Source organism: Ictidomys tridecemlineatus, chromosome 12 (assembly GCF_052094955.1).
Source record: "Ictidomys tridecemlineatus isolate mIctTri1 chromosome 12, mIctTri1.hap1, whole genome shotgun sequence".
Classification (NCBI taxonomy): Eukaryota; Metazoa; Chordata; class Mammalia; order Rodentia; family Sciuridae; genus Ictidomys; species Ictidomys tridecemlineatus.
In genome coordinates this window covers 119717289-119744241 of record NC_135488.1, presented here as the reverse complement: position 1 = coordinate 119744241, position 26953 = coordinate 119717289, and the positions used below count along the sequence as shown (strand labels likewise).

The following is a 26953-nucleotide window of genomic DNA, read 5'->3' as shown; positions in this document are numbered from 1 at the left end:
ACCCTCTGTTCTGTTCTGCCGGGTGAAGGATGGGGCAGCTCCACTCCAGACACTGCGTCAACTAGAGCCATCTCTGCCACTGGGGCTCATGTTTGCACAGCCCTGGCTGGCTGGCTCCCTGAGGCCATGAGGAACCTCTAGAAAGTTCTGTTTCTCCTAACACCTTCCTTGCACTCAGCCTGAAACATGCAATTTAAAAATAAGTCATATATTCTAGAGTGTAAACCCCTACAACATTATTAGGAACACAGCATAGAACTCGGACTTAGTGCTTCTATGTTATGTAAGCATCAGCACATGGTCTTCATTATATCCAAATATAAAGGGTATTATATACTCATTATATAAAGGGTATTTTGCAAAACAGGGGTCGTCCAGATCCAATACTTAACAGGTGTTTGATCACTGCTGAGCCCCAATCTAGAAATGAGGCTAGACACCCCTCAAAGATGCACAAGGACACAGCCCACTGCCAGCTTCCCAGGTCACCTCCTGGCAGATGTTGTTCCAGTGGTTAGTCTGCAGAAATTGAATGCCCTCCCAATTTGCTGCAGTTCATTGTCTCTGCAAGTTCTCTTATTGGGGGATGATTCATGCTTCCTAATCATGTGATGCCATTCTCTCAAGAAAAACACAAGTAAATGTGGGGCTATTTCTTTGCCAGGGATACGTGGAGACACTCTCCCGGGTAGAAGATGATCAAGACCCCCACCACCTGATGATGTGTCACCCGGAGGACCTACAGCATCCTCCCCAGACTCCTCCTTGGAGCACAGGCAAGACCCGGCTCCTGTCCAAGAAGCACCCCGGAGGCGGGCTCAGGGCTCAGCTGGACAGCTCAACCTGCCTCTGCCCTTGGGTGGCTGTTCTTGTCGGGCTGGGGCTGACCTGTGCCTTCTAGTCCCATCTTATCACAATCACCTGCCCCCTCCAACATGTCCCCTAGCCCCATGGCCAACCATTGCAAAGAGGCGCATCTGTCCTTACCTCCCCCTGCTGGAGGCAGGCCCCTACACTGCCCTCTGGGCTGTCCTGTGCCTCCCAACTTCCCAAGAGCTTTTTAAGCTCACATCTCAGAAACTCGTTTCTTTGACTCCCACAGGGCTGGCCTGGGGGTCTACACTTCAGGAGTTCCTAATATGCAATCATATGCAGAAAACCCCATTCCACAAAGCCTACAAGAGTGTTGTTGTGGATAGCTCTGGCATGGAAATTTAACTGCATTAAGCCCCATCTCATGCCGCCAAGGAAATGAACCCAAGAAGTGCCAGGCACCCAGCTTCCTCTTCTCCCAGCAAGTCTCCAGGCATGGTGACCCCAGCAGAGACCAGGGCTCTCATCCTGCTGGCCTGTGGCGCCTGCTGACACCTGGTGACATGGTGGTATCCCTGTGTCCTGAGACATGGGATCCCCACAGGCAGTCTGCAGCCCACCACCCGACCATCAGGGCTCTGTGTCCCCACTGCCTGACTGCCGCAGTCTGGCTGGGCACAAATCATGAGCCACTCAAGCAGGAACAAACTTTATTTCTGAACTCTGCCAGCACACTCCACACACGCTCCCCGGGAACTCTCCTGACCGCCACCCACGCGGCTCCTTCTCCAGGGACACACCACATACCAACTGGAAATCTCTCCTCCAGCACTTCCGCAACCAATGGGAACTCTCCAGGAATCCCCTCGAGAACTCCAAAGTAGCCCGAGAACTCCAAAGTAGCGGGCGCCCGAGGCAGACAGAGCTGCCCTGTTGCCCGACAGTAAAGGTCAAATATACAATACAATCAATCCAGCATCACAGAAATTATATACAGCTTACTCAAATCATCATCTCAATGGTTCGCTGGCGTCACCTCTCAAACATTCCCTCTGGCAAAGGCCAGGCGTCATTCTGACCGGCGGTGGCTCTCAACACCTGACCACTGGGGTTTGTGTCCCCACCATCTGACCACTGGGGCTTTGTGTCCCCACTGCCTGACCACTGGGGCTTTGTGTCCCCACTGCCTGACCACTGGGGCTTTGTGTCCCCACCACCTGACCACTGGGGTTTGTGTCCCCACACCTGACCACTGGGGCTTTGTGACCCCACCACCTGACCACTGGGGCTTTGTGTCCAATGTCCTGCTCAGGCACTTCAGTATTGGACTCTGGAGCTGCTGGAAATCTGTGGACTTGACTCAACTCCTCAGACGCCCCATGTGTCAAATCTGCACCGGGGACACACATCACAGAGGAGTGGGCCTCCCCGGGCTCCTGCTCAGAGGGAAAGACCAGCCTGTAGGCACCTGGATCCCAGCCCTGGGAGGAGCCCCGGCTTCCTTCCCAGGCTTCTCCTGGACCCACAGTGGAGCACTGGGTGCGGGACCCTCTCCAGCTCAGCCGGGGGAGGCGAGTGTCCTTCACGCCGCCCAGTTGAGTCCAGGACCAAACCCCTCTGTTTCCTTGGTGCTCTCTCGAGTCCCTGGGCCTGGGCCTTCCCCATTGCCAGCAGTTGAGGAAGGTCTTAAGCAAAACTCAACAAGAGATTTCAGAAGAGCAGAAGCTCAACCCTTCTACCACAACCAGTTGTTACACAGACTGACCAACAGGCCCCTTGCATACCTGTCCTCTTCACAAAAGCAGAAATGTTTTATTTCTGCTCAAGAAGGGCATGTTATTTTTATAGCCCACTTCCTTTCTACTCAGAAAAGCCCCTAGTTACCTGCTCACAACTCATCACTTGTGGTGTCTGATACCCAATAGAAACTGATGGCCTATAAGCCAGATGGTCATCGCGTCATCTGACACTGAGATCCCAATTACCCTCGGGAGCAAGCTAAAGTTATGAAAATAAGGACATTTATGCAACCTTCCTATGCCTGAGGTGGAGACCCTGTCTTCAGACTGCACCCCAGAGAGGCCTGAGCTAGCGCTTCCAAGAGCACTCCACTAGAGCAATTAAGTGGGTCTGTGGGGCCATGTGTTCTCAGGGTCGCTGGGCCGTGACACTCAGGGCCCTCCCATGAGCCTGAATGTGCTCTGACCAAGACTTGGAGCCGCTGGAGGGCTCTTGAGGGGCTCCTCACACCCCACTGAGCCTCTGAAAGGCAGGCGCCACTGGGGGTGCGGACGTCAAAGGCACAGGTTGCTCTTTTGAAGTCTTGGCGGGCCCTGGCCTTAGGGCAGAGCCCTGGATTCCATGACCTTGAGTGTGCCATGTGTCAGCTGGCTGGTGTCCAAGGCTGCATATGAGCACATAACTGGCTTGAGCAATTTAGAAAATGAGTTAATTAAATCAGAGTGGTCAGTTCTCTGCTCCTTAGAAGTTGGCTCTTATTGATGGGCCTGCGCTATCCCTGGCCTGGAGTCCTGCTCCTCTGGGGAAGGACACCCTGCCCCTACTTGGAAAGCTGCAAGCGTGTTTGAATGGATGCCAGCAAGCTCCTGGTTGCTTCCGGTGAGGGACCTGGCTGGTGGGATGGCTCAGTGACTAGTGCCCAGAGCTGCCAATGAGGAGAAACCAGACTCAGAACATAGGTACAATTGGGCCACATGCACCTGGAGGCAGGTGTGAGGTGCACGGCTCACTCTGCCTTCATCAGGGAGGCCAAGGAGCCCTTCTAGCCTCTGTGCTCAGGACCATGTAGGGTGGTGGAGTGGGCCGGCGGAGCTGGAGGCATGGAGACTCCAAGGCCACACCCAGCTTGTACAACAGCAATCTCAAGGTTCAATCACATTCTTGTGTTCCCTGCAACATAGGAAGAGGCTCCAGGAAAGACCGAATCTAGGGAAGAAACTCTTCAACAATAAGGGAATTCGACAGCACATTCCCCGTCCACTCTGGCTTTTGTGAGCACCCTGTGGCATCTGAACTAGATCTGCCTCTCCACCTCTATCAAAGGTGCAGGAATGTCTGCAGGCAGGAGAGTCACACTGGGCAGAGAAGATGGCTCTCGGAGGGCATCAAGAACCGGTGCTGTCAGAGGTGCCCCAGTGGCCACTCTGCGGCCAGCCTCCCCAGGAGCATCAGAACACATGTGCTTTTCGGTTGAAGTTGGCGCTGTGGGACCGTGGTTGGGGCCCTGGAGACACCTTGCTCTCCTGGACGCAGCTTCCTTCTGGCCCTGAGCAGCATCAGGGTTATGGAAACCCCACGACTAACGCAGAGCCTCTGGGCTTGCTGGAGGGAGCCCCGTCTGCTAGTCCAATCTCCGTCAGTCAAAACCCTGTGTCTTTAGCTGTGTCTGACTGGACTAAGCTCAGAACAAACCTGAATCAACCTTCAGATTTTTCTGGGAAGCTAAGCAAGTGTTGAGTCTAATTTCCTTTGGGGTGATTTAAGAGGATTGGGGGGTGATAGAGCCCTCGTGCCCTCTCCACTGCCCCGTGAGGACTCTGTGTGGCCACTGGGCAAGCTTCAGAGCTCCGTGAGTAGGCACTCGGAGGCCCACTGCACCACTCTGGTTCCCAGCTCTTCCTCAGTGTCCTTTTCCTACCCAGAACTCAAGGCTGACCCCATGTGGCTCAGAGACCCCTGGGCTGAGCCTCCTTCACCCAAGTCAGGCTGCTCTTGGAAGCACAGCCAGTTCTGTCGTCACTGCGGACAGCACAAAGCCAACAGCACGGACCCAGAGACCTAGGCACAGCGACACATTCATCACGCTCTCCCTCATGTGTGGTATCCAGAGGGCCAAATGTATAGCATTCAAGGTGGCTCCAGGGCTGGGGGGGCACCATGGAGGTGCCAATCAAAGGCACACCTTTGGGTTTAAGACCAGTAAGTCCTGGGGATGCAGGCACAGTGCAGAGACTGCCACTACACGCACTGTTCACGTGGAGTTCCCTGAGAGAGACCACAAACATTCTCATCACAGAAACGAGAACAAGTGGGGACGGATCCGCTGCGGTCGTTCACCACACTCACAGCTACAGGGACTCCCCTCCTCCACACCCAGGCCTTCTGACTCATGGGCAGGGGTGGGCTGCGTGTGCAGCATGATGCTGCACCGGAGCCTGGCCAGCCAGGGTGTAGGAGGACCCAGCCCAGGGACAATGGCACCAACCAGGGTTCTGTGGCCAGGAAGCTGGAGTCGCTCCGCCTCGGCCACTTGAGAGGGCAGCAGAGCAGAGTGGGTTTATGTAGGGGAACTAGGCCTGGGCAGTCAGGTCCATACTGCAGGAGAGCTTCGCGACTGGTAAGTACCCAACCACACACGCTGGTCGCCTTCCCGAGCAGAGCCAGGAAGGTCGGCTGTGAAACTGACTTTCCCATTTTATTTAAATATTTATTTTTTGTTGTAGTCTGACATAATACCTGCATTTTATTTGTTTATTTTTATGTGTTGCTGAGGATGGAACCCAGGGCCTCACACGTGCTAAGTGAGCCCTCTACCACTGAGCCCCAGCCCAGCCTCAAGACTTTCCCTTAAGAGAAATCTGTCAGTGGCCCTTGAAGAGTGGCCGAGGCCCGCACGGGCAGCTTCTCCTAGCAAAGCACGGCTGGCGAAGCTGTTCCCTCTGTGACTGCAGCTGAAGAGGGCTGGCGGTGTCCTCCTTAGCACCTTGCCAGGCGCAGGTACAGAGAGCCTGCTGCTAGAAACAAGGTAAAGGCGGTACCAGCTGCTGTGCCTGGTCTAAAGAGCCCTAGTCCTGGGACCCTGGGCGAGCGTGAGTGCTGCAAACTCCACCCAGACACACCTTTCCTTAAAATGCTGGATTCCTAATATCAGTTACTTGTTCCACAAAGATTCTAGGGGAAATAGATTTCTTTATTCCCAGCAGTGTTCCAAGTGATGTCCACAGGCCATCTCCTAAAACCCGTGGTGACTGGGAAACGCGGTGGCTGGAGCTGTCAGACCTGAGAGCTCCATCTGCAAGCCAGGGCACGGGGGACACTCAGCGCCTTGTTCTGACCGGGGGTCTTCCCGCCCTGGGGGCCACTCAGAACCATGCAGGGCAGCCTCAGGCTCCGGTCGGACATGACTGCAGGGTGGGAGCAGGAGGCAGACTCCAGGACCCACACTCATGCTGAGTGCCCTGTGCTCTGCCTGTCCGTTCCAGCCCCAGGATGAGGGTGTTGACAGCCCTGACCCTCACGCTGACTGCAGCCTGTGCCGGAGTGTTTTTCCTTTATATCCTGGGAGGCAGAGGACTGCGGTGGGGTGAGTATCCTCAGGATGGTCATTCTCACCAGCACACAGAGCCTGATGTAGCTCCTGAGCACCCCTGACCCCACTTTAGTGCACCTGTGTGAGGCTTTTCAAAACAAAAATGCAATTCCTGGGCTCAAATGGATTAAAACGATTTTTATGAAAAACTAATTTTCCTAAGATTACAGATTTTAGAATTTTCCATTTTTCACAGTTCACGCATCTATTCATGAACAAAATTTTCATGAAATAGATTCTGTGTGTAGGTTCTGGATCAGTGTGCTACCATACAGAATTAGGGTAAGAAAGCTAAGGAGATGCAGAGCTTAAAACAGTCACTCTTCAGTTAAAAAAACATGCTGGAGGGCTGGCCAGACCCTCAGCTGCATGGACACACCCTGGCCCCCCAGGCCTGGGCCCCTGGACATCACTGGCCCATGTGCAGCCTGTCAGACCCTAAGACTCCTGGTCCCGAAAGGGACATCCAGCCCTCGAGCCCTTGCCAGCTCTGCCTCCTGCTGGAAGCCACCTTGTGTCCAGCCTTTGTGATGACCAGGACCTTGTGACCATACTGATGCTCCTCTGCAGTCCATCTCGACTCTCAAACTCCTTATGGACACAGTGTGGTGTAGGCTGTCTGGGCATTAAGGATAGGGTCACTGCTTCCCCCAGCCTCTTCCTGCAGCATCCTGGCCAGGGACCAGTGGACCTGTTCCTGCCACTAACTCCAGGTCCTCACCTGCCACTGGAGAGGACAGGAGAGCTGCCCATCATGGTCATCCCGGGTGAGCATTAATGTAGGCAGTGCATTACCCTGGCCAGTACTAGCAGAAGTTAACAAACAGTGACTCTGTGCCTCATGGCCCAAAGTGAAACAGTGTGCTTTTAACAGAGTGGACATTCAGCGTGGGGACAGTGGGCACTGGGCATGGGGATGGCTGTGAACTGCTTCTTCCTTTCAAGTTTATCAAGGGCTCAGCTCTGCAAACCACATCCAGCTCTGCAAACCACAGTAACAAAAGTCACGGATCCAGTCGCTAGTTTCCAGCAAGTTGCTGAACCTACAAACTGATCAGCACAACATAAAGATTTTCTGTATGCAATGTTTTCAGGTTTTAGAATCATTTTTTTTTTAAATCAGGAAATAGGGTGTCTATAGCTTTGATGCACACTTTATCATTTCTCCATCTCTAGATTTGATTATTTCCAGTCAATGTGTAGACAAGGCTCACTCGAGCATTCCAGGTGCTCTGGAATAAGACTGCTCAGTAGGGTATTTTGAAGCTGGCTTTGATGCCTTTACTCTGTGAACTGCTTACTTAGAACATATGGTTTGTCGCTTGCTGTTTCAGTTTTACAGCCTTTAGTATAAGATACTTGATTTTACCAGTCGACATGCAAGACAGTAGCTTCAGGACTGTATATTCACTGGTAAGCTTCCTTTGAAGCATCATCTCTTCAGCTGCATCTCACCACAGCTACTTCAGTCGCGTTTGGAGGAGATGACGCTGCGTGACGCTGTGGGTTGGGCGCACAGTGCCTCTGTTCACAGCTTGGGAAGCAAACCCACTGCACTCGCCCTCTGTTGTGCAGAGCCTGGTGGGGAAGACCCTCCCAGAAAGAGAAAGAACAAAGGGAAAAAGCCCTAAACTCCTGAAAATTCTGAAGTAAAAATATTTGAAAACTTAAATGTTCTACTTTCCCAAGAAATGTATGCATGACCACTGCAGATCTGAGAAAAAACTGACCTGGTCCCTTCTGGAAAACCTGAAGGAATGTGCATCACAGAGGTCCTGTGTTCCTGGATGGATAGTTCCGATATTTGTGCAAGATCCAGACACACAGGGCCTTGTCTTTATGTCCAGTGTCCCAGCAGATCACAGATGTTGAAAGAAGTAAGTGGCAAGTGAGCCTAGGTGCAGAGACATGGCTGAAGATGGAGAAGCCTGGGGAGTCTGCAGGGGGATTGCTGAAAGAGGAGAGTTGGCGAACTCCACTCCAGCTCCCAGGATTTCAGCAGACAGAGATCATTAAAATCAGGACCAAACAGCTCTGGGCAAAAGCCATGTGCTCAGAGTTAGGATGAACCTCAGGGGCTGTGACGGTTAGAGTCTGGGGGAAGGAAGATTTGGGCTCTTTGTCTTTTTTTTTTGCTTGGTTTTGGTGAACACTTGTGGAACTAGTATCTTCTTTTTGTCCTGAAATACAGTACTTTCTAGTGCAGTGGCTTCCTGAATTCCAACTCTCCCATGTGAGGGGAACATGCACAGGGGAACCTGGGGGTCACTGCACCCTACTGGAGCAGAGGTGACCTTCAGCTGGTGCTCACACTGACCGCCCGAGACGGGACAGTTTCCTGGTCAAGGAACTGAGCTGGGAACTCAGAAGAATTTCATAATCAGTCCTGAGAAGCACACTCCTCGGGTACCATACCTCTGCAAAGAAAACACTGAATGGAGAGCTAGGTGCGACTGTGAAGGGCATGGCAGGGCCAGATGGAGGCCCAGCCCACCCAGCAGGCACAGGGATGACCTTGAGCTGAGGCACTGACAGGAATGACCTTGAGCTGAGGTGCTCAGAAGAAGCATGTTCTGGAAAAGCTCTCTGCTCTGCCTTGCCTGAAAGGAGGACACAGATTTGCACAGTGCCCTCCCCGCTCCTGACTGAGGATAGAGGTGGATGTCAGAGACCAGGGGCTGGCCAGCCAGGCCTGGACACCAACCTGCCTCTGGATGTGTCCACGTCCAGCCCCCCGGAATTGTGGGGCTGGGTGGGAGGTGTCCCCGACTCCAGCAGCTTCCTCAGGCCCGGCGTTTCTTCTGGCATTGAAGCCATGAGATAAATACCGGGACAGAGGCAATCAGTGATAATCCTGCTAGGCCCACTCAGTCCAGTTTTCTGGAATATGCTGTGCTACTTTAGTCCCAAACCATTGAATTTTACCTCTTCAAATGTAGTTTTATTTCCATATAGCGTGACATGCTCAAAAGCATTCTGATATTCCACTTACTTCTAGGAAAAAGTGAATTTCCTCTACAAGGTGCTGGTTATGGAAAAGCTCTCCTGGCTGGGCCACTATCATCCACAACACAGGGACCTCATACTTCTACTAGAGAAGGAACACTGACCTACCCAACGTTCCCAGCAGGAAAGGGAGAAAAACACAAGAGAGGGATTTCACAGGAAACTGGAATATTTAAATAACTTATCTTTTGTTAAATGCACAGATTAACAGGAAACTATTATAAACTAAAATATTCAGAAAGAAAGCTACTCGGAGCCATAGGGTGTTCCAGCACCTGGGAAAGGGGTTCAGACGAGTCCACCCTGCCTGATGGCTATGTGGGGGAGCTGGCTCCCATCCTGGTGGATGCCGGCCCATGCAGGGTCAGTAACCCACTGGCACCTGAGATGCCTGCCCACATGGCTACCTCCACAGCAGCTGGACTGTGGCTGGGTTTTGAATGTAGCCATTTATTCCCTAGGGAAGACTGGGATGTCCCTCATTCTCCCTGTGCTGGAGGCCAGCCAGCGCTTGGTGGACGATGCTGTCTACGACACCATGAAGAGGTAAGGTGGGGCATTGGCTGTCTCGGGGGCAGGTCCCCTGCCACTTCTTCACCAGTTCACATTCACTTCCAAGACCAGCTGCAGCCCATTTTAAGATCAGGACTTGGAGCTCCTGTGAGTCTGGTCAGTTTCCCAGCTCCCTGAGAGCCCTAGCCGTCTGTATTGAATCTCAAGCCCCTTCCTGGCAAAGCAAGAGCAAAAGCACCGTGATTCAACTGTAGTTACAAATATTCTGGGAAGAGATGATAGAGGACGGGGTTGTGTGTGCACACATGTGCATGTGTGCAAGGGTTTTTTTGGGTGTGTTCTGTGTGCATGTACATGTACGTGGTGTGTGTATATATTGTGTGTGTCATGAGTGTGATTGTGTTTCTCACATGTCAAGTGTGAGCATAGTAAGGGATGCTGCGTGTGTGCTGTGTGCATGTTGGGCCTGGACGGTGTGGTGTATGTAACGTGCGTGTGGAGTATGAGTGTGCTTGTGTGGGTGTGGGTGTGAGCTCCAGGAGCAAGTGGGCTCTGTGGCCAGAGGTCATGGTTCCAATGTTTCTGAAGCAAATAGCAAACCTCACAAGGTCGTGTGACTTGGCCCTTGGTCCTACCATGGGCTCAGAGGGATGGTCCCTGTGGTGCCTCGGAGGGACCAGAGCCTGCCCTTCCCTGGCAGTGCTGAAGCAGCAGCTCCCCAAGTTTCACAGCACTGGAGCCAAGAGTGTGGGTCTGCAGGTCGGGCCCTGGGCATGGCTGTATGGCCCTGGGGACAGGTGAAATTCCCAGCGGGCGCAGGCTTCATGACCCTTCACAGGGTTGGCCTATGGGCAGGCCAGGGGCAGATCCTGGGACTCAGGTCCGCTGGGTTAGCCTGGAACAAGAGCAGTGTCCAGGGGCCTTCTCAGGATGCTCAGGCTGGTTTTTACGCCCAAGTGTTTCTCTAGTTAGCAAATTCCCTGCTCAGAATCTCCCACAGCCATCCCCAGGAAAGAAGTGTGCCTGGGGACCACAGCGTGACTCCAAGAGGCGGCAGCTCTGCCGTTGCAGTGAGGGACGGCGCGCCTGGTCCCTGACCCCGATCTCCTCTTTGGCCAGCAGGCCTGACACTTTCAGGCTGTTCAGCTCACAAGTCGGGGAATCTGTCTCTCCAGAGCTCATTGCCACCAGTACCTTTTACAAATGTGTTGGCAGATCTAAAAGCAAGTGTTTCATATTTTAAGATGCATGGCACATACCCCTGCTGTGCTGGCTCATTTCTAGCGTATCTTGTGTGTGATTTCTGGGTCTCAATACTGTGCCATCACTCACTGCTGTCCAGCTGCTACAAGCCACTTAACTTCCACGGGGCTGATTTCATCATCTGTAAAGTGAGCACAATCATAGTATTTATAAGGCTTTTAAATACTATTTGTATCCTAGGTTTTCAGATGTGCAATGTGATGCTTTGATATGGACATGCAAAGGGAACTCATCTAACAGTCAAGTTAATACTTTCACTCCCATCCACATTATATCATTTTTAGTTTATTTATTTTTTTGATGAGAGCACTTGGTCTCCCTTAGCAAGTTTTCAGTGTAACATACAATACTGTAGCTATAGCACAGCACAGGAGGACAGGGCTGGCCTCTGGGGAGGTGGGCCTGCAGGGGAGCCTGGCCTCGTGGGTCTTGCTTTCTGTCAGGGTGGGTGATGCTGTGGTGAGCCGGGCCTCTGCATCTCGCCCCAGTCACTTGCAGCTAAGACACCTGTGGCCCCAAGGCCTGGACAAAAATGCACATGCCCATCTCCCCTTTCATTGGGTAGGTGCGAATAAATGACGTCTGGCTGAGTTTTGATAAGAACCAAATAATTGGAATGAGAATCAAACCATTGATGTGAAAGTTTTATAAAAAGCAGATCTTGGTCATTTTTGTCACCATTCAATACTGATGTACTAGTCATCTTTATATCCTGCCATTTTTTAAATAGTATCAGCTCCATTTTTGTACCCTGCACAGTGCCCAGAGTTTTGTCTGGTACGTGTAGTTGCTCAATCAATGCTTCACTTGTCGGTGATTAAGTACCAAAGCCACCCTAAAACACCTCCTTTACTTTTACCTCCTTCTTGTGCCATAGGAGCCTCAACAGGAGAGAGGCCGCCACCCCGGCTGAGCTCCTGTCTTTTTCTAAGCTCACGGAGCCAAGCAGCAGAGCTGTTTCACGAGCAGCAGAGATCATGGAGACTTCACTGCAGGCCTTGAGGCTGCAGCAGTCACAGCATCCCATGGGTAAGCGCCTCTGGCCCCGCGGGCCCTCCTGGGGGTCGCTAGTGTAGGGCGTCTCTTACTAAGAGAAGCCGGGTCTCACCAGGGCAAGCAGCACCTTCCTGGGATGCCCAAAAGGTCCGTCTCTTGTTTTCGGCAGGAGTCTAGGAAATGCTGGTTCTCCGTTTTCCAGATCCAGTCTGGAGGACCAGCCCAACACCCTTCTGTGGTGTGCAGAAGCCGGGACTTCTCAACAGCTCCCCCACCCGTGGTGTTTGGGGTGCTCATGGGCTTAGTGAGCCCCATTCCCTCAGAGGCACAACTGCTCAGCTCCAGCTGCGGCCCCACTGGGCGAGGCTTCCAGAGCTTAGCAGAGAGCGCCTCTCCTGAAGGAGGCTCGGGGCTGGCTTCTCAGGCAGAGGCTGCAGGGGAACGAGTTTGTGGGCACCAGCACTGAGACTGCGGAGAAGACGGGGAAGCACCAGGGTCCTGGCCCTGCGGCAGGAACTGGGAAACCAGGGCCCTCTGAGCTCTGAGACGGGTTTTCAGGGCAGGGCCTGAGTGCTTGGCCTCGGAGCTCCGATGGCTGTCACAGGTCACCCAGTGCTGTTCACCCAGCCCTGAGAATGCCATGAACTCAGTGGCAGATGAGCTAGAGTTCTCAGGTCCCGAACTTAACAGTTAACATTCTTGATTTTATTGCCACCAAAAATTCATTCAAAATGGCTTTGTTTTTGGAACCCTGGGGTTAAAAGTGTTTCTAAGGATGTTGGTCCCCTGTCCTATCATGAATCAGTCAGGGTGGCAATAGGCATGACAGGGAGATGCCAGGTTCTGGTGTCGGAGACGTGGGTCTTCGGGCTCACAGGTTAGCACCCCCAGGCCCACTGCCCAGGCAGGAAGCAGGTGCTCAGGAAGTGGGCCGTTGGGTTTGGCCCAGGCCATTCAAGAACTGCACTCCACAGGAAGTTTTAGAGTATTTCCACCATTGGTACAGCCAGCAAGAGGAGTCAAGGGTCCAGGAGACCCTGCCAGGCCCTTCAGGCCAAGCCATGGCCGCATGGTGTGTGTACTCCGTCCAGGCTGTCTTACCCTCTGTTGTTCACATGGCTGTGCCCACACGGTTCGCGGTACAAGGCACTGCTGTGCTCTAAAGTAGAAGACATGCCCGTCATTACAAGCTGAAGCAAGGGTGAGGCTTCACTGTCCCACGGAGAGTGCTGGTGGGCATTCTCCTTGAGGCCTGCTCCTTCTCTCTTGGAGAGGAAATGCCTTGCTCCCTGGTTTATTCCAGTAAATATCTCAATGTTACTGGTGCCTGATTAAACAAAGTTTTACGGCATTGTCTTCATGACATGAGCCATCTTGAAGAGGTAGCTGATGGCCGCTTCTACTAATGGACAGCAAGTAGCCCTTTGATTTGTTAAATAACATAAACAGTGACAGAGTTGGAAAAAAAATAAAATAAAACAGACTGCTTTCTGGGACCCAGTCTAGAGGGATTCACAAGACGGGAACCAAGAGCCAGTAGAAAGGAAAACAGAGGGCTTTATGGATGGAAAGGTGAGCTCTGTCCACCTGACCCAGGCGGGCTTCATGGGGATGAGTGCGCCCTGCTCAGTCCTCGGCAGACCCAGCCACTTTGGGGGCAGCTCCTGTCCTGGTGTGATGGCTCGGCCCTGGAGCTGTGCCCGTGAGCCTGGCAGATTCTGAGAAGGGGACCCGCCTTCCTCTCAGCAGCGCAGTGCCCTCAGGTTGCTTTTCTAGAACATCACAAAGCAAAACCCCACTTTCCTGGCAATAAGGAAGCCGAATGGCTTCCAGCTCCGGTGGGGAGCGATCAGCTGAAGGGGGAGGCAGACTCTCACGAGAGGGTCAGGTTGCTCAGGACGGGACCCCAGCACGACGCTCTGCAGGCCTGCTTTGCTAGATTGGATATGACAAGCAGAGAGTCAGGCTGCGCCGCTTGTCTCTCAGATGCCGTCCCAGAAGACCTGCTGAGCCTGGTGGCAAACCTGTCCGGATGCCTGCCTCACATGCTGCCACCAAAATGTCCCGACTCTTGCCTGGCAAACAAGTACAGACTCATCACGGGAGCTTGCAACAACAGGTAACTGAGGGCTCCAGGCTGCTCCTGGAGCCAGGTTGGAACATGAGGAGCGCCATCTTGGAGGAGACAGGGTCACTGTGATTCTCCCACTCCCACCGCCCCATTCCTGTCTGCCCGGAGGCTTCACAAGCAGCCCGCAGAGGAGCCCTCCCCGTCCCTGTCCCTGCCTGACCTCAGAATGGCCCAGCCATCCTTGGTTCCTGAGGCCCCTCCCTCCTCCCCCCGCGCATCAGCAGGACCATTACTTCAACCTGCAGAGGAGCCCACTCACCGCCACTCAGCCTCAGCCCACCCGGTTCTGCACACATCCTGGCTCCCTGGTGGCTGTGCAAACCCCCACCTTGTCCTCTCACTCAGCGGCCCCCTCGGCCTCAGCGCCAAGACCTCCTGGGCACCCACTCTCCCCTGGTCAGTTTCTTAGGGCACCTTCTTCATGTCTTGCTTAGCTCTCCCCTCTCCCCTCCCCGTCCTTCAGGCCTAGAAGTGCTATGCCTGACGCCATCTTGGTTCTGCACACTGCCCTGTCACAGGGCCAGGCAGAGCCAGCCCAGGATGAGTTCCAAGGGACATGTGCAGAGAGTATGTGTGAGCAAAGTCTGGGAAGAGAGCCCCTGGGGTGGAGACAGGCTCAGAGGCTTCACAGAGCGAGAACAGTCAGGCGGCCGGCAGAGGCTGTGACTAGTGGCAGGAGCCGACGGATGGACAGACCTCTGCAAGGCATCAGCAGTCTTCTGCTGAACCCCTAGGCTTTGGCTTGGGAGGTGTGTCCATACCAGCTCCTGTCCATTCCACAATAACAACAAGTTTGCATGATGGTATCGCAGCAGCCAGACCCAAGGTACCCGCACCCAAGAGTTTCCATGCACCCTGCTCAGATTACCACGAGGTGTCCCTGAGCACAGGAGGCCTCTGCGTCTCAGACCCTGGGCGCTTCATTTCTTCTCTGCAGTCTGAAGCCCATTGGCTCAATATCCCCCTGGGTGGTGGACCTCAACTTGGCCTCTGGGCCTCTGGGCAGTGGAGCTATGATAGCCGGTTCCCTGTCCAGCTGAGGTATGCCTGTCCTGCCATAGCCTGGCCTTGACCAGCCCTGGAGGCCCTACCCACAGTGGGTTCACCTCCTCTGCAGCCTGAGCTCCCTACTTTCCACCACTCTTTATTCTTTTTTCCTTAAATGGGGCCTCCAGGCAGACCTTCCTTCCTGGTGCATTCTTTTTTAACTTTGAAGATGCTTTTTGCATTCCTCGGGTTACTGAGGTTTGGCTGCACATCCTGCTGGGCTGGATTCTGTGTTGATGTGTTGGTGCTGGCATTCTGCAGAAAGCTTAGATTTTTGTTCGAAACACATGACCAAGATTCTTTGAAGGGTTTTGGAAAGAATCGAATCCTGGATTGGTGATCATGGCTACTGTTAATACGTTTCCGGGTTTCCTTCTTTTCCATTTGGATCTGCTTCACTGTGACGGCCTTTCTGCTAGGCTCCAGCTCAGATGCACAGTGGCTCTTTCTGCTCTCCTCTTCGCTCTCACAGTCGATTCGCTCACTTGTCTTCTGCTGGCAACAACTGTGTGATCCTAAGTGACACTGGGTGTCAACTGCATCTTCAAGCCCAATGCTAGTTGAGTCAACTTCTAATATTCTGCCTTTCTTTGGGCGTCTTTTAAACCTATTTCCCTTGTCTGTTGCACTGTGGTGTGGGTCACATGCCATCTGAGTGGGTTCTGGGCCTGTCTCCCTTTGCTGGGATCCCCAGACGCCCATGGGAGCCACTCAATGTAGAGAGGGAGATGACTTGCCGTGTCCCCCCACCCCACCCAGGGCTTCTTGCTCCCACTGCACGGTTCTGAAGCTGCTCCTTAGCTGGACACAAAGTTCACAACATCAGAAGGGCTGGTTGCAGACATGATCTGGGGACATTGCAGGAGCACCACTCCAAGCATTCCCAGCTTCGTTCCTTCTCAAACCAACATGTGCAGACCCTTCGGGTCCTGGTCTCAGCTCAGGGCTCCAGCCCGCCAAGTCCCAGTCACAGAACTTCAGGGAATGGAGGTTGCGGAGAGCAGGGGAGTCATGGGGCTGTTCCTGTGAGAACAGGATCCCACAGCCCGAGAACCTCCACCTGAAACTTAGGTTTCCGGGTGGGCCTTGGGCACCTACTGGCAGGATGTGAGGGGAGAGGCTGCTTAGGAACCTCAGCTTGGTGGTCAGGAAAGTGGCCTGACTTGTGTTCAAACAGCACATCTGCAAGACAGCAGGGGATGCAGGAAGGAGAGGAACCTGGAGCCGTGGTTTGCTCTGCAGTTTACTCAGTGGAGCAAATTACGCTGTACAATGCTGGTGGTGCCTTACCCACTATCACAGCCAAGTGTGCATCTTGAATTAATATTCAGGGCAAGACACACTATGGACGGTCCTAACCGTATGATGAACTTGTTTATCCAGATACTTTACATAGAATTCAGTCAATATGTGATAAGAATTAGTGTGTGTTTTCTTTAGAAGGCTTTCTACATTTCTGTGCACTGGGTAATGAAAAACCATTATGTCTTAAAATAGAAAACACGATTTTAGTCCCAACTCCACCAATTGTGAGATGCCTGGACTTTCTTTGTCTGATTCCATGTCACCTGAGAAGTGCCAGGACACTAATGTCTATCTGTAGGGTCATTCTTAGGGCTCTGTGAGGGTCAAGTGAGGAAATCAAGCAGGGATTTTGAGAGCAGCGTCCTGCAAAGTTTAGCCCTCATTGCCTGTGAATGACCACCTCTCTTAAGATCTTCATTGAAAGATTCTGTGGTTCCCAATTTTTTTATTGGTTCTTCTCAGTTATGCCTAACATTAGGATTCATCCTGACACAATTACAAAAGCATGGACTATAATTTGCTCTAATCTAGTCCCCTGTACTTCCATTCCCCTCCTCCCCTCCCCCGTCTCCATCCCCTTCTGAGCACTCTGCTGATCTTTCTGCTGTTTACTTACAACTTTTTAAACAGTTGCATTTTATCTCTTAAGTAGTTTCATTGTTGCTTGAATGACTGTGTCTCAAGAGTAACATGGTGGTCAGCCTGTGCCATGGCTCTGAGAATCTCTCCTACCGGCTGATTCCCATCCTTAGATGAGATATACCTTGCCTGGGATTGTGTGGCCAGTCCCCAGGCACAGGTGGGCCAGCTTGCAGGGCTTTTACCCTTCCATGAACTCGCAAAGAGGCCTGAGGGTTTCCTCTGCACCCAGGGGCTACCCTTGTTCCTCCAGCCCTTGTTGGAGTGGCCACTATGTTGACCTTGGCCTCTGGGCCTCTGGACAGAGGACTGACTTTGTGAGGAAAGCCAGACGCACCTGCCCAGGTGGCTCCTCTGCCTCTGCTCCCTGCTTCCGGTCTTCCCTCCTGTTGGTCTTTGGAGCCAGACTGGAGCCTTCAGAAGGGAAGGCGTGGTAACTAAGCTTCGAGGGGAGGGCAGAAAGGCCCTTAGGGAAAGCCAACGTGCCCAGGGCTGGGAAGTGGGAACCAAAACTGAGTCCAGAGCTCAGCCTCCATGTCCAGATGAGGAAACTTGGAAGGACCCAGTTCTGCATCTCCACGTCCACCAGCCATGCTGCTTGATGCCAGCCCCAGCACAACACCGGCAGGAGACAGTGAGTTGCCCTTCGTCACAGGGGTGAGGAGGTGACCACGGCACCCTGCACGTGCCTGCCAGAGGTGCACAAGCCTACGATTCTGTCCCCGAGGACTGACGCATGGTGAGGAGGGGAAACAGACAACACTGTGTGGCCCATGCAGAGAGGAAGAGGAGCTGGCTCCCAGGCTCGCAGAGGAGGAGAGGTCTGTGCAGGGCTGGGGATGCAGGTGTGCTCCGCAGGGTGTGGTGGAGGAGGTGAGGCCGACTCTGCAGACCCAGGCTCACAGAGGCTTCCCAGTGCTTGGCACGGAGGAGGCTGCCAGCTGCCCTCCTCGGGAAGCAGGGGCTAAAGTGCAGATTCTGTTCCATGGCTTTCTGTCTGTTTGGGGGGCAGGAGCTAGATACGATCAATGCATCCCGAGAACCTTTCGAATGCTGGTTCCTTCCAGTTATGCATAACACTAGGGTTCGTCTTGACACAATTACAAAAGCGTGGACTGTTATTTGCTCTAATCCAGTCCCCAGTACTTCCCTTATACTAAACCAGGAGAGCCAGGTGCCCTGGAGAGTCTTACCCCTGCAATCCCCAGGACCTGGGTCGGCCGTGTCCCGGGGCGCCTGAGCACCCTTCAGTGCACATTGCCCAGGTCCACCTCCTTTCTCTCTCTCCTTCCTCACTTCCCCTTCACACTGGTCAGATCACCTTTCAACCGTGTGTTAATCTCACAAACTTTCATTCTAAATACCAAGAACAAGAAAGTCGTGTTTTTAAGCTGATTCTTAATTCCCCACGAGAGAGTCATGGTGGGACATGACATGCTGGGACTGCAGCTCAGTGAGGCACATGCAGCCCCAGGGGTGCGCGAGCTAGAGCGTGGTCCTCACTGGGAGATGGAGGGACCTCTGTGAGCGGTGCCCAGTGGAGGTGAGAGGTCACTGGGGGCATGGCCCACGAGAGCGACCAAGAGTTCCCCCGGCACGCGGCTAGTTCCCACAAGAACAGCTGTGGTGAGAAGAGCAAGCCAGCCTGGATCTCCCTCGCTTCCCCGCCAGCCTCCATCCCATCTTGCACACTGCAGCACAGCCAAGAGGCCTTGTCAGAGGTGGGGCCAATGTGCTGCCTGGTCCTCAGCCTCCAGAACTGGGCACCATCTAAGGCCCTTTCCTTTATAAAGTACCCAGCCTGGTGTATTTTGTTGTAGTAACAGAAAATGGGCTACTAAGACCTAGGTTCTCCCCGGAATCCCTCCCAGATCGACCTGGCTTCCAGACACCCCCGTGGTGACAAGAACTGCTGGGACAACTGCACGTGGAGGGAGCTGGTAGGAGGGTAGCATCATCAGTGATGGAGCTCTGGGACTCTCAGGTGTCCTGTTGGGCGCAGTGGCAGGCGAGGGGCGGTGCTCTGTCCGTGGTGCAGCTCCGCCACAGTCTGATCGGGCTGTTCCTCATCCTCTTGATACTGCATGGGATGTCCTGGAGGCCAAGGTTTGACCAAGACTGCCCCTGGAGTGTGAAAAGCTTTCCAAGGCTGGGTCAGGGCAACCTGGCCAGGTTCCAACCTGAGTCGGCCACTTGTCATCAGGACAGAACTCTCCCCAGGTCCCCAGCTGCAGCGTGGAAATGGCACTTCCTGCCTTCCAGGGTGGCCACCCGTGGGGCTGGAGGAAAGGGAAGCTGCTCACAGCGGGAAGGCCCGTCCCTTCCACCCTCTCCAACTCAGTGGTGCTGAAGACCCAGCGTCACGGGGACCTGCTGGCTCACGCGCCTCTGCATCCAGGTTGAGGGGACAAGAGGTCCTGTCAATGACGGCGTTGCAGATACCACATGACAGGCACAACCGGGTGCTCCTTGGAGACCCTCCCCTCCTGAGGGATCTGAACTCTGACTAACACGTGGAGTCCCACGAGGAGGTGGACCCTCCAGGCCAGAGAGCTACCCGACTGGACCCGAGTCAGGCAAGGCTCAGGAACGGGATCTGCATCCCAAGAAGGTGCCCGGATTGGGCTGCCGAATGCTTCCTCTGGCTTCTCCTCATGAGGAGGGTCTTGCCTTGTGGGTGTGCTGGCGTCTCGGCACCCTGCCAGGCAGGGCTCTGCGGGGTGGCGGGTGCTGCTCCTGCTGTCCTCTGCAGCAGGACGAGGACTCTGGACAGACAGCTCCCATCAAGGGGCAGAGTGCAGCCGACGCCTCTGTCAGGCTGCCCTGGGTCCAGCCTGAGGAAGGAGAGCGCCCTGCGGTACGTCTGCTCCACCCAGGGCACAGATTCTTCCTCAGTAGCTGGGCGGGCTTATCAGAGTATCCTCCACAGCCTGCAGGGGGGCGGGCAACCGGGCGCTCCACCCGGGGTCCTGCAGTCTGCCGTGCGGGTGCAGAGCCAGGGACGCCGGCTGAGTGTGCCCACAGGTGTCGGTGTCTGGGCTCTCACACCTCCCTGGTGAACTGCTGCCACATAGGGGCCAATCAGCCAAACTCACCACTGGGGCAAATTCACATCCTACTGTCTTTAATTGGGGGAAGTAACCCTTCCCTGCAAGCCCGCCTTGATGGAATTCGTCAATTTGATGGAGGTCGTCAACATATTGATGATAGAATTGTCCTGCACTGACTGTCCCCATGGACACACAAAATATCTACAGCTCCCTGGAGCGCCCCCGCCAGCCAGGTAACCTGTATGGATGAACAGATGAAGCCACAGCCACGGGAACCAGAAAGATCCTCTTCCTCACTGTGAGGACCCTTGCAGCTCCACCAGGAGATGTGCAACCAGAGGGAAGCTCTGCCTGCTGGGCCCAGGGCCAAGGCCAGAACAGACCTGTCTTGACCTCAAGGGCCCTGGGTGCCACCTCACCAGCCATCCATCGCCGTGGGTGCTCCTCTCCCTCCCAGACAGGCATCCACACCAGCCAGGTCAGAATGCACAAGTTGTTATGTCCATAATGAAATGATAATTGAGTGATAAAGCAAGCATTTTGAGTATATTTCAAAAGTTTAAGATTTTTAACAAGACAAACAGTTACCTCACTATGATCATTGTAGTATTCAGTTCCCAGATGTAGGAACTCGAGATCCCAGGCTTTTCCAGCATGAATTCTTCTGTCCATGATGGGGACCTCCAGCCTCTACATCTCAAGCGCTTGCCAGGCCCTCAGACTCAGCGGCCTGGCTTGCAATCTGTAGTTGGGAACGGAAGTTCATTGGAAATGAATCCTGGTCCTCAAAATTCTTTCTGTGATATGTAGGAAAATCAACATAAAATCCACTATCATTAAACCATTCTATTGCTCTGTCAGAAAACAACTCCATCAACTGGCTCTTCAGTTAAAAAAAACTGAAAAGCACCTAATTTTCAGGATTATTGGTAACCAATAATCAATAATTAATATTTAAATTTCTCCACTTCCAGAAAGTGCTCCAAGATATGTCAAGTGGCTTTTAATTTTACCCATGCCTCTTCTCCTGAGAGGTGTTTACCTAACACAACACTCAGAAGTGTCGGTAAAATAAACCATCACTGAGCACCATTTGCCAGAGCGTGCACTTTAAGTGCTGCCTTTGTGGTGGAGGGGAACCGCAGACACTCGGAGGCAGGGCTGGTGTGGTACCAGATCTGCAGGGCCCTCAGGAAAGGCCTGATTTTAGTTAAAGTGAAGGTGCTAGCACCTGCTCCCCGACAACCACCTCACCTCTGAACTGGACTATGATGCCAAGTTTCTACAGAAACTGTGCTTTTGATCAACTAAGACAGGAGAGGCCCCAAGGCCCTGGGAGGTGCATGGAGTGGGACCACCTTTCAAACCACTTGTTTGGAGCAGCTCAGGTGTCCACCCTCCAGGGAAGCACTGCGATGCCCTCTCAGGGCGAGAAGCCCACCTCTGAATAGGAAGAAGGTCCCTGCCAGCTGCAGTGGCAAGGCCCAGGGAAGGCTGGGCTCGGGGGGTTCTGGCTGAGGGGGAGCCTGTGTGGTCCCAGGTGCTGGTCCCCGAGGCCCACAGACCCGGCCACACCACAGCCCCAGGAGCACCGGCCATGTGTGCCCTGCTTGGAGACTTCCCTGAGCCAGGGTCAGGGAACCCCCTGCCCACTGAGCACTGAATGTTGTATTGGGGACAATGCTTTTTCTTTCTTCTCCCATCTCAAACACATCCTCACGCTCATTTCCACAGGGACCATCCCAGATGGGGGGCCGCCAACACAGCCCTGGCAAGATGGCTCCCTCCAGTGTATGAAGATGGCTTCAGTCAGCCCCGAGGCTGGAACCCCGGCTTCTTACACCATGGGTTTCCACTGCCCCCGGTTAGTCCTTGACATGCTGCTTCATCGGCTGGGAGTCGGGTTCCCACAATGCTCACACGCCCACTAGGACCCTGGGCCTGGGCACAGCAGGCCTGGTACCACACCAGTCCTGCTGGTCCTCCAACCCCTGGGAGGTTGGGCCACGTCTCCATGGAAAAGCTTAGGAGCATGCTCAGCTAGCAAGCGGAACAGGTAGATGTAGCTGAGCTTCATCCGACTCCAGCACTTCCCATCTCAACAGTACGGAGTGTTTTCAGATGAAGTCCTCTGTCCCTCAGGTGGAAGACACCTGCTCCAAAGCTAACATACTGTTTAGGTGGGGAGGACGGCCTCCACCTCACTCCCAGAGGTGTGTTTATTTGTGAAGCACACTCATACCCCATCTAAGAGGCACTGTGCCCCACTGGATGCTCCAGCCGCTGGGCAACCCAGCCTGTCACTCTTGTGCATGCTCCATGCTGGTGCCCTTCAGGCTCCCGGCAGGGGTGCTGTGCTCAGCACTGAGAGCACTGACTAGGAGCCAGGGGCCACCAGCTGGGCTGCCCACCATGGAGACAGACTACTTGACATGGATGTTTTCCAGCTGGCTGCTTAGTAAGAGGACACAGTGTTCCCTAAAGATGGGGAGGGCAGTGGGAGATGTGCAGGGACTCACTGAGGAAGGGCCTTACTGGGCAGCAGGCCCAGGAATGGGCTCTGCTCCACCCTCAGCTGCCTGCCAGGCACTTGCCCCTCAGCCTTATGCAGACCTCCATGAAATTGGGGTAAGGCTTTACCTATCTTGGCACTGGACCAGTTCAAGTCCTAGAGTCCTGGAGCTGTAATGGACTATGATATTCTGATTCTACAAACCTCTAGTTGCTCATATACACAATCATCTAGAAGAATCAGAGCTCAAATATGTTCAAATGTGCAACATGTTAGTTTTCTACTCCTAACAGATTATTCTATCAAAAATGACTTTAAAAAGTACAAACTGATTATCCTCCAGTTCTGTAGGTCTAAGGTCTCTGGCGGGCCTCTGGCTGAAGCCAGTTACTACAGGCCAGTGTCCTCTGGGAGACTCTCCTTTTTGCCCCAGCTTCCAAGGCCAGAGTCCTTCTAGGTGCTGGGGGGGGGCTCTCCTCCTTGGTCCCAACTTCCAAGTCCACACAGAATCATTGGCTCTCACCTCCCCCTCAAAGCCTGAACTGTGTGTCTCTCCGCATCCTCCGACCATTCAGAAAGGCACTTGGGGTTTAAGCACCATGTTATCAGACTGCAATCACCTGGAAATCCAAAATAACGCCTTCATCTTAGGTCCTTGACGTCGTCACAGCTGCAGGTTTTAGAATTCAGGAATAGACACCTTGGGGGTTGTTATTCTGCCCACCAGAGTCCACCCTCCCACTCTGAGTGTTCATATGCATTCCCCATGCAAAACACATTTGCATCCCCACCGCATCAACTCAAGTGCAAACTCCAATCCCAGTCCCTCCATCTAAATCCTCCAAATCAGGGACAGGGAGGTCTGGGTGGGTTCCACCTGGGGACAAAATTCCTCTGCATCTGGATCTGTGAAAACCAATTGTCTGCCTCCAAAATACACTGGCTGGGCAGGCACAAGAGAGCAGCTGCAGACATCATGGTTCAGAAGGGAAGAAATGGGAAAAATCAGGAGTCACTGACCCCAAGCAGGGACAAAAACCACCTCATGTGGCTGCACTGGGAATGAGACTCAGCCAGTCAAGGACCAGTGTCCTGCACTACCTCATGCTAATAGCTAGATGTCCTGCAAATGTCATTCACATGACTTCCACAGCATCCCGAAAGCTCCTCCTTTTAGGTCCACTTAGAGATGAGGAAACTAAACATGCCAGCATGTGCCTAGTCACCACCAGGGGTCCAGCTGTGCCTGTCTTCCAGCTCAGCTGTTCCCACCTGCCCACAGGGAGCAGGTTCCCACAGCACACACAGCCATCACGGAATGTGGGGTCCCAGACCTCATCTGTAGGCTGCTGCCTCACTACAAACCACTCTCTTCTCACCCAGGTTCGGGAGGTGACAAGGCAAGTTATCCAAGTTTCAAATGAGGCAGTGACAGAAGATGACCAGTATTCTGATTTCCTGACTGTGTGGGGACAATACATCGATCACGACATTGCACTCACACCTCAGAGCACCAGCTCCACTCCCTCCTGGGGAGGAGCTAATTGCCAGCTGACCTGCGAGAGCCGAGGCCCCTGCTTCCCCATACAGGTGATTTCCCAAAGTTTTAATTTCCATTATGAAACTAACATGTGCATTCAAAACTTAACAGAAAAGTATGCGGTGGAATGCAGTCGTGTGGTGGGGGGGGGTGGGGGGGGCACCTGCTGTGAATTTCCTGCATCCTCAGGCATTGCTGGTGCCCGTGGGCCGCACCCCCTGCTTGTGTGTGCGGGCTTCCACTTGCACTGTGCCTGCGGGGTGTGTACCTGGGAGGGTCCCTCAGCAGTAACTCCCACTCATCGCTCCACAATTGATTGATTAGACAAGAAGCTTCCAAAGTGAGCGCAAGACAGCGCACCTGAACACTGACATCCCAAGGGGAGGAGGAGTTGCAGTTCCAAGACAGACAATAAACCAGAGGCCAGGACAGGTGTGAGCGTGAGGGCTGGATCCAAGCAAAGGGTCTCAGGGACCAGGACACGCTTGCCTGGGGTGGGAACCACATCCGACAGACTCTGCCTCTCCCTGCTAGGAGGGTAAACGCCCAGGCCACAGCGGAAGAGGTTTAGTTGAGTACCAAGGTGACCGGCCTGGTTGAGTACCAGGATGACCAGCCTGGTTGAGTACCAAGGTGACCGGCCTGGTTGAGTACCAGGATGACTGGCTGGTTTAGTACCAAGGTGATTGGCCTGGTTGAGTACCAGGATGACCGACCTGGTTGAGTACCAGGATGACCGGCCTGGTTGAGTACCAAGGTGACCGGCCTGGTTGAGTACCAGGATGACCGGCCTGGTTGAGTACCAAGGTGACCAGCCTGGTTGAGTACCAAGGTGACCGGCCTGGTTGAGTACCGGGATGACCAGCCTGGTGGGCTTGCCTTGCTTGAGCCTACAAAAGTCCTCAAAAGGGGTCCAGGCCCGAGGTGACCCGCGTCTCCCCTCTGGCACAGCTTTCTTTTAATACTTCGCTGGCCGCTGGCACCGCGTGCTTGCCCTTCTACCGCTCGTCTGCTGCCTGTGGCACCGGGGAACAGGGTGCTCTCTTCGGCAACCTGTCCATGGCCAACCCGCGGCAGCAGATGAACGCCTTGACGTCCTTCCTTGATGCCTCAACGGTGTATGGCAGCTCCCCAGGCGCAGAGAAGCAGCTGCGCAATTGGACCAGCGCCATGGGGCTTCTCCGGGTCAACACGCGCCACCAGGACGCAGGCCGCGCCTACCTGCCCTTCGTGCCTCCGCGTGCACCCGCCGCCTGCGCGCCAGCACCTGGCGCCTCCCGAGCTGCCCGCGCCCCCTGCTTCCTGGCAGGCGATGGCCGTGCCAGCGAGGTCCCTGCCCTGGCGGCCCTGCACACGCTGTGGCTGCGGGAGCACAACCGCCTGGCCGCGGAGCTCAAGGCCCTGAACGCGCACTGGAGCGCAGACACTGTCTACCAGGAGGCGCGCAAGGTGGTGGGCGCTCTACACCAGGTGCGAATTGTCAGCCTGGGCTTCCGACCCCGGGTGGGCCATCTGGGCGTCCCAAATATAAGTCTCAAGGTCATGGTGGGCGCCCAATCTGGGGCGGGCGAGGTCGTGGGGGGTCAGGGGAGGGCTTCACAAGATGTGTCCACAAAGTCATGGTGGACGCCCAGAACGGGTGCAGGTGAGGGCCCTGCGAGCACCCTTGTGGGCAAGGTCACAGTGGGCATCTCCAGTAGGTACCCAGTGGGCTCAGGCAAGGTCACGGTGGGTACCCCTATTCCTGTGCCCCCATCTGGGCCGGGTTCACTCAGGATATGGAGGACCCCTCTGGCTCCTCTGTCCCAGCTGCGCACCCCACCCCACCCCACCCCAGGGGGGGGGGGCTGTCCTGGTGCTGGTCTTCCTCCCCCAAAACCTTCTCTACCCCTGGGGGCCCTAAGTCTGTTTTTTTGTATTTTTAAAACAACAGAGACCTTAGTCATTTTTTTGTGTGAAAATTCTCAATTAGCGAATTAAACCAAAAGTCCGTTTGATTCTCTTCATTTTATGGTTTAATACAGAATCAGAGGGTCTTGAAAGGAGATTTTGTAGGCCAGGTGCTAGTTGTGATTTTAGGAAGGTCAACTATGAAATGCGGTCACTGGCTCTGGGGTCTCTGGCTTCTCAGGAGGACTGCGGCATGGCTTTCCACCAGCAGTGGCTCTCTGGAGAGTCCTCTGAGCCAGGCCCTGGGTACACACCTGGTGTTGCCCTTTATCCTCAGAGGTCCTCTGAGGAAGGTGAGCCTTGTCCAGGAGCACACAGCTGCAAAGGTGGCACCACAGGCCACTTGATGAACTGTGGGTTCAGGCACCAATGGCAATCCCAGGGTCCTAGAATCCCCAAGCCGGGCATCAGCCCTTGAGTTTCTGGGAGGAAGGGGGAGTGAGCATCCCGAAGTTAGGCAGGGCCACAGGGGGGACTCACATACCTTGATCGACCTCCACAAAGGTATCCAAATACTTAACACCTATGTGCACAGAGATGCTGTGGGCACAGACATGCCTTCCTGTATGTCCAGGCCCCCAGCCTCGGCAAGCACCACCAGGAGCAGGAATTTGGGTGGGAGAGGCAACACAGGGAGCAGCTCTGGGAGGTGGACCCTAGCAGAGCCCCTGCCAGAGAGGAAGGAGAGACCCCCACCGTGTCATTTCTGGGGTTCCTGCCCAAAGAGCTAAGGATGTTGCTGGGGGTAGTTCAGAAGGTCTCAGGGGTATCCTGGCTCCTACCTGAGTTCTAACTGAGGACAGTGTCCAGGGCACACACAGTCCCGGGCTTGCCTGCCATTTCCTTTCTGCCCAGAGGG

General features: G+C 54.1%; 1 protein-coding gene across 1 annotated transcript in view; it reads left to right on the top strand.

The window, feature by feature from the left end:
• The first annotated feature begins 6896 nt into the window (after positions 1-6896).
• Tpo (thyroid peroxidase) overlaps positions 6897-26953 on the top strand; it is a 43841-nt gene continuing 23784 nt past the window's right edge. Inside the window, exons 1-7 of the mRNA XM_078027909.1 lie at positions 6897-6909; positions 9610-9694; positions 11802-11953; positions 13907-14039; positions 21827-21956; positions 23988-24194; positions 25096-25614. Coding sequence (XP_077884035.1) covers positions 6897-6909; positions 9610-9694; positions 11802-11953; positions 13907-14039; positions 21827-21956; positions 23988-24194; positions 25096-25614 — 1239 coding nt within the window. The remainder of the gene's footprint in view (positions 6910-9609; positions 9695-11801; positions 11954-13906; positions 14040-21826; positions 21957-23987; positions 24195-25095; positions 25615-26953) is intronic.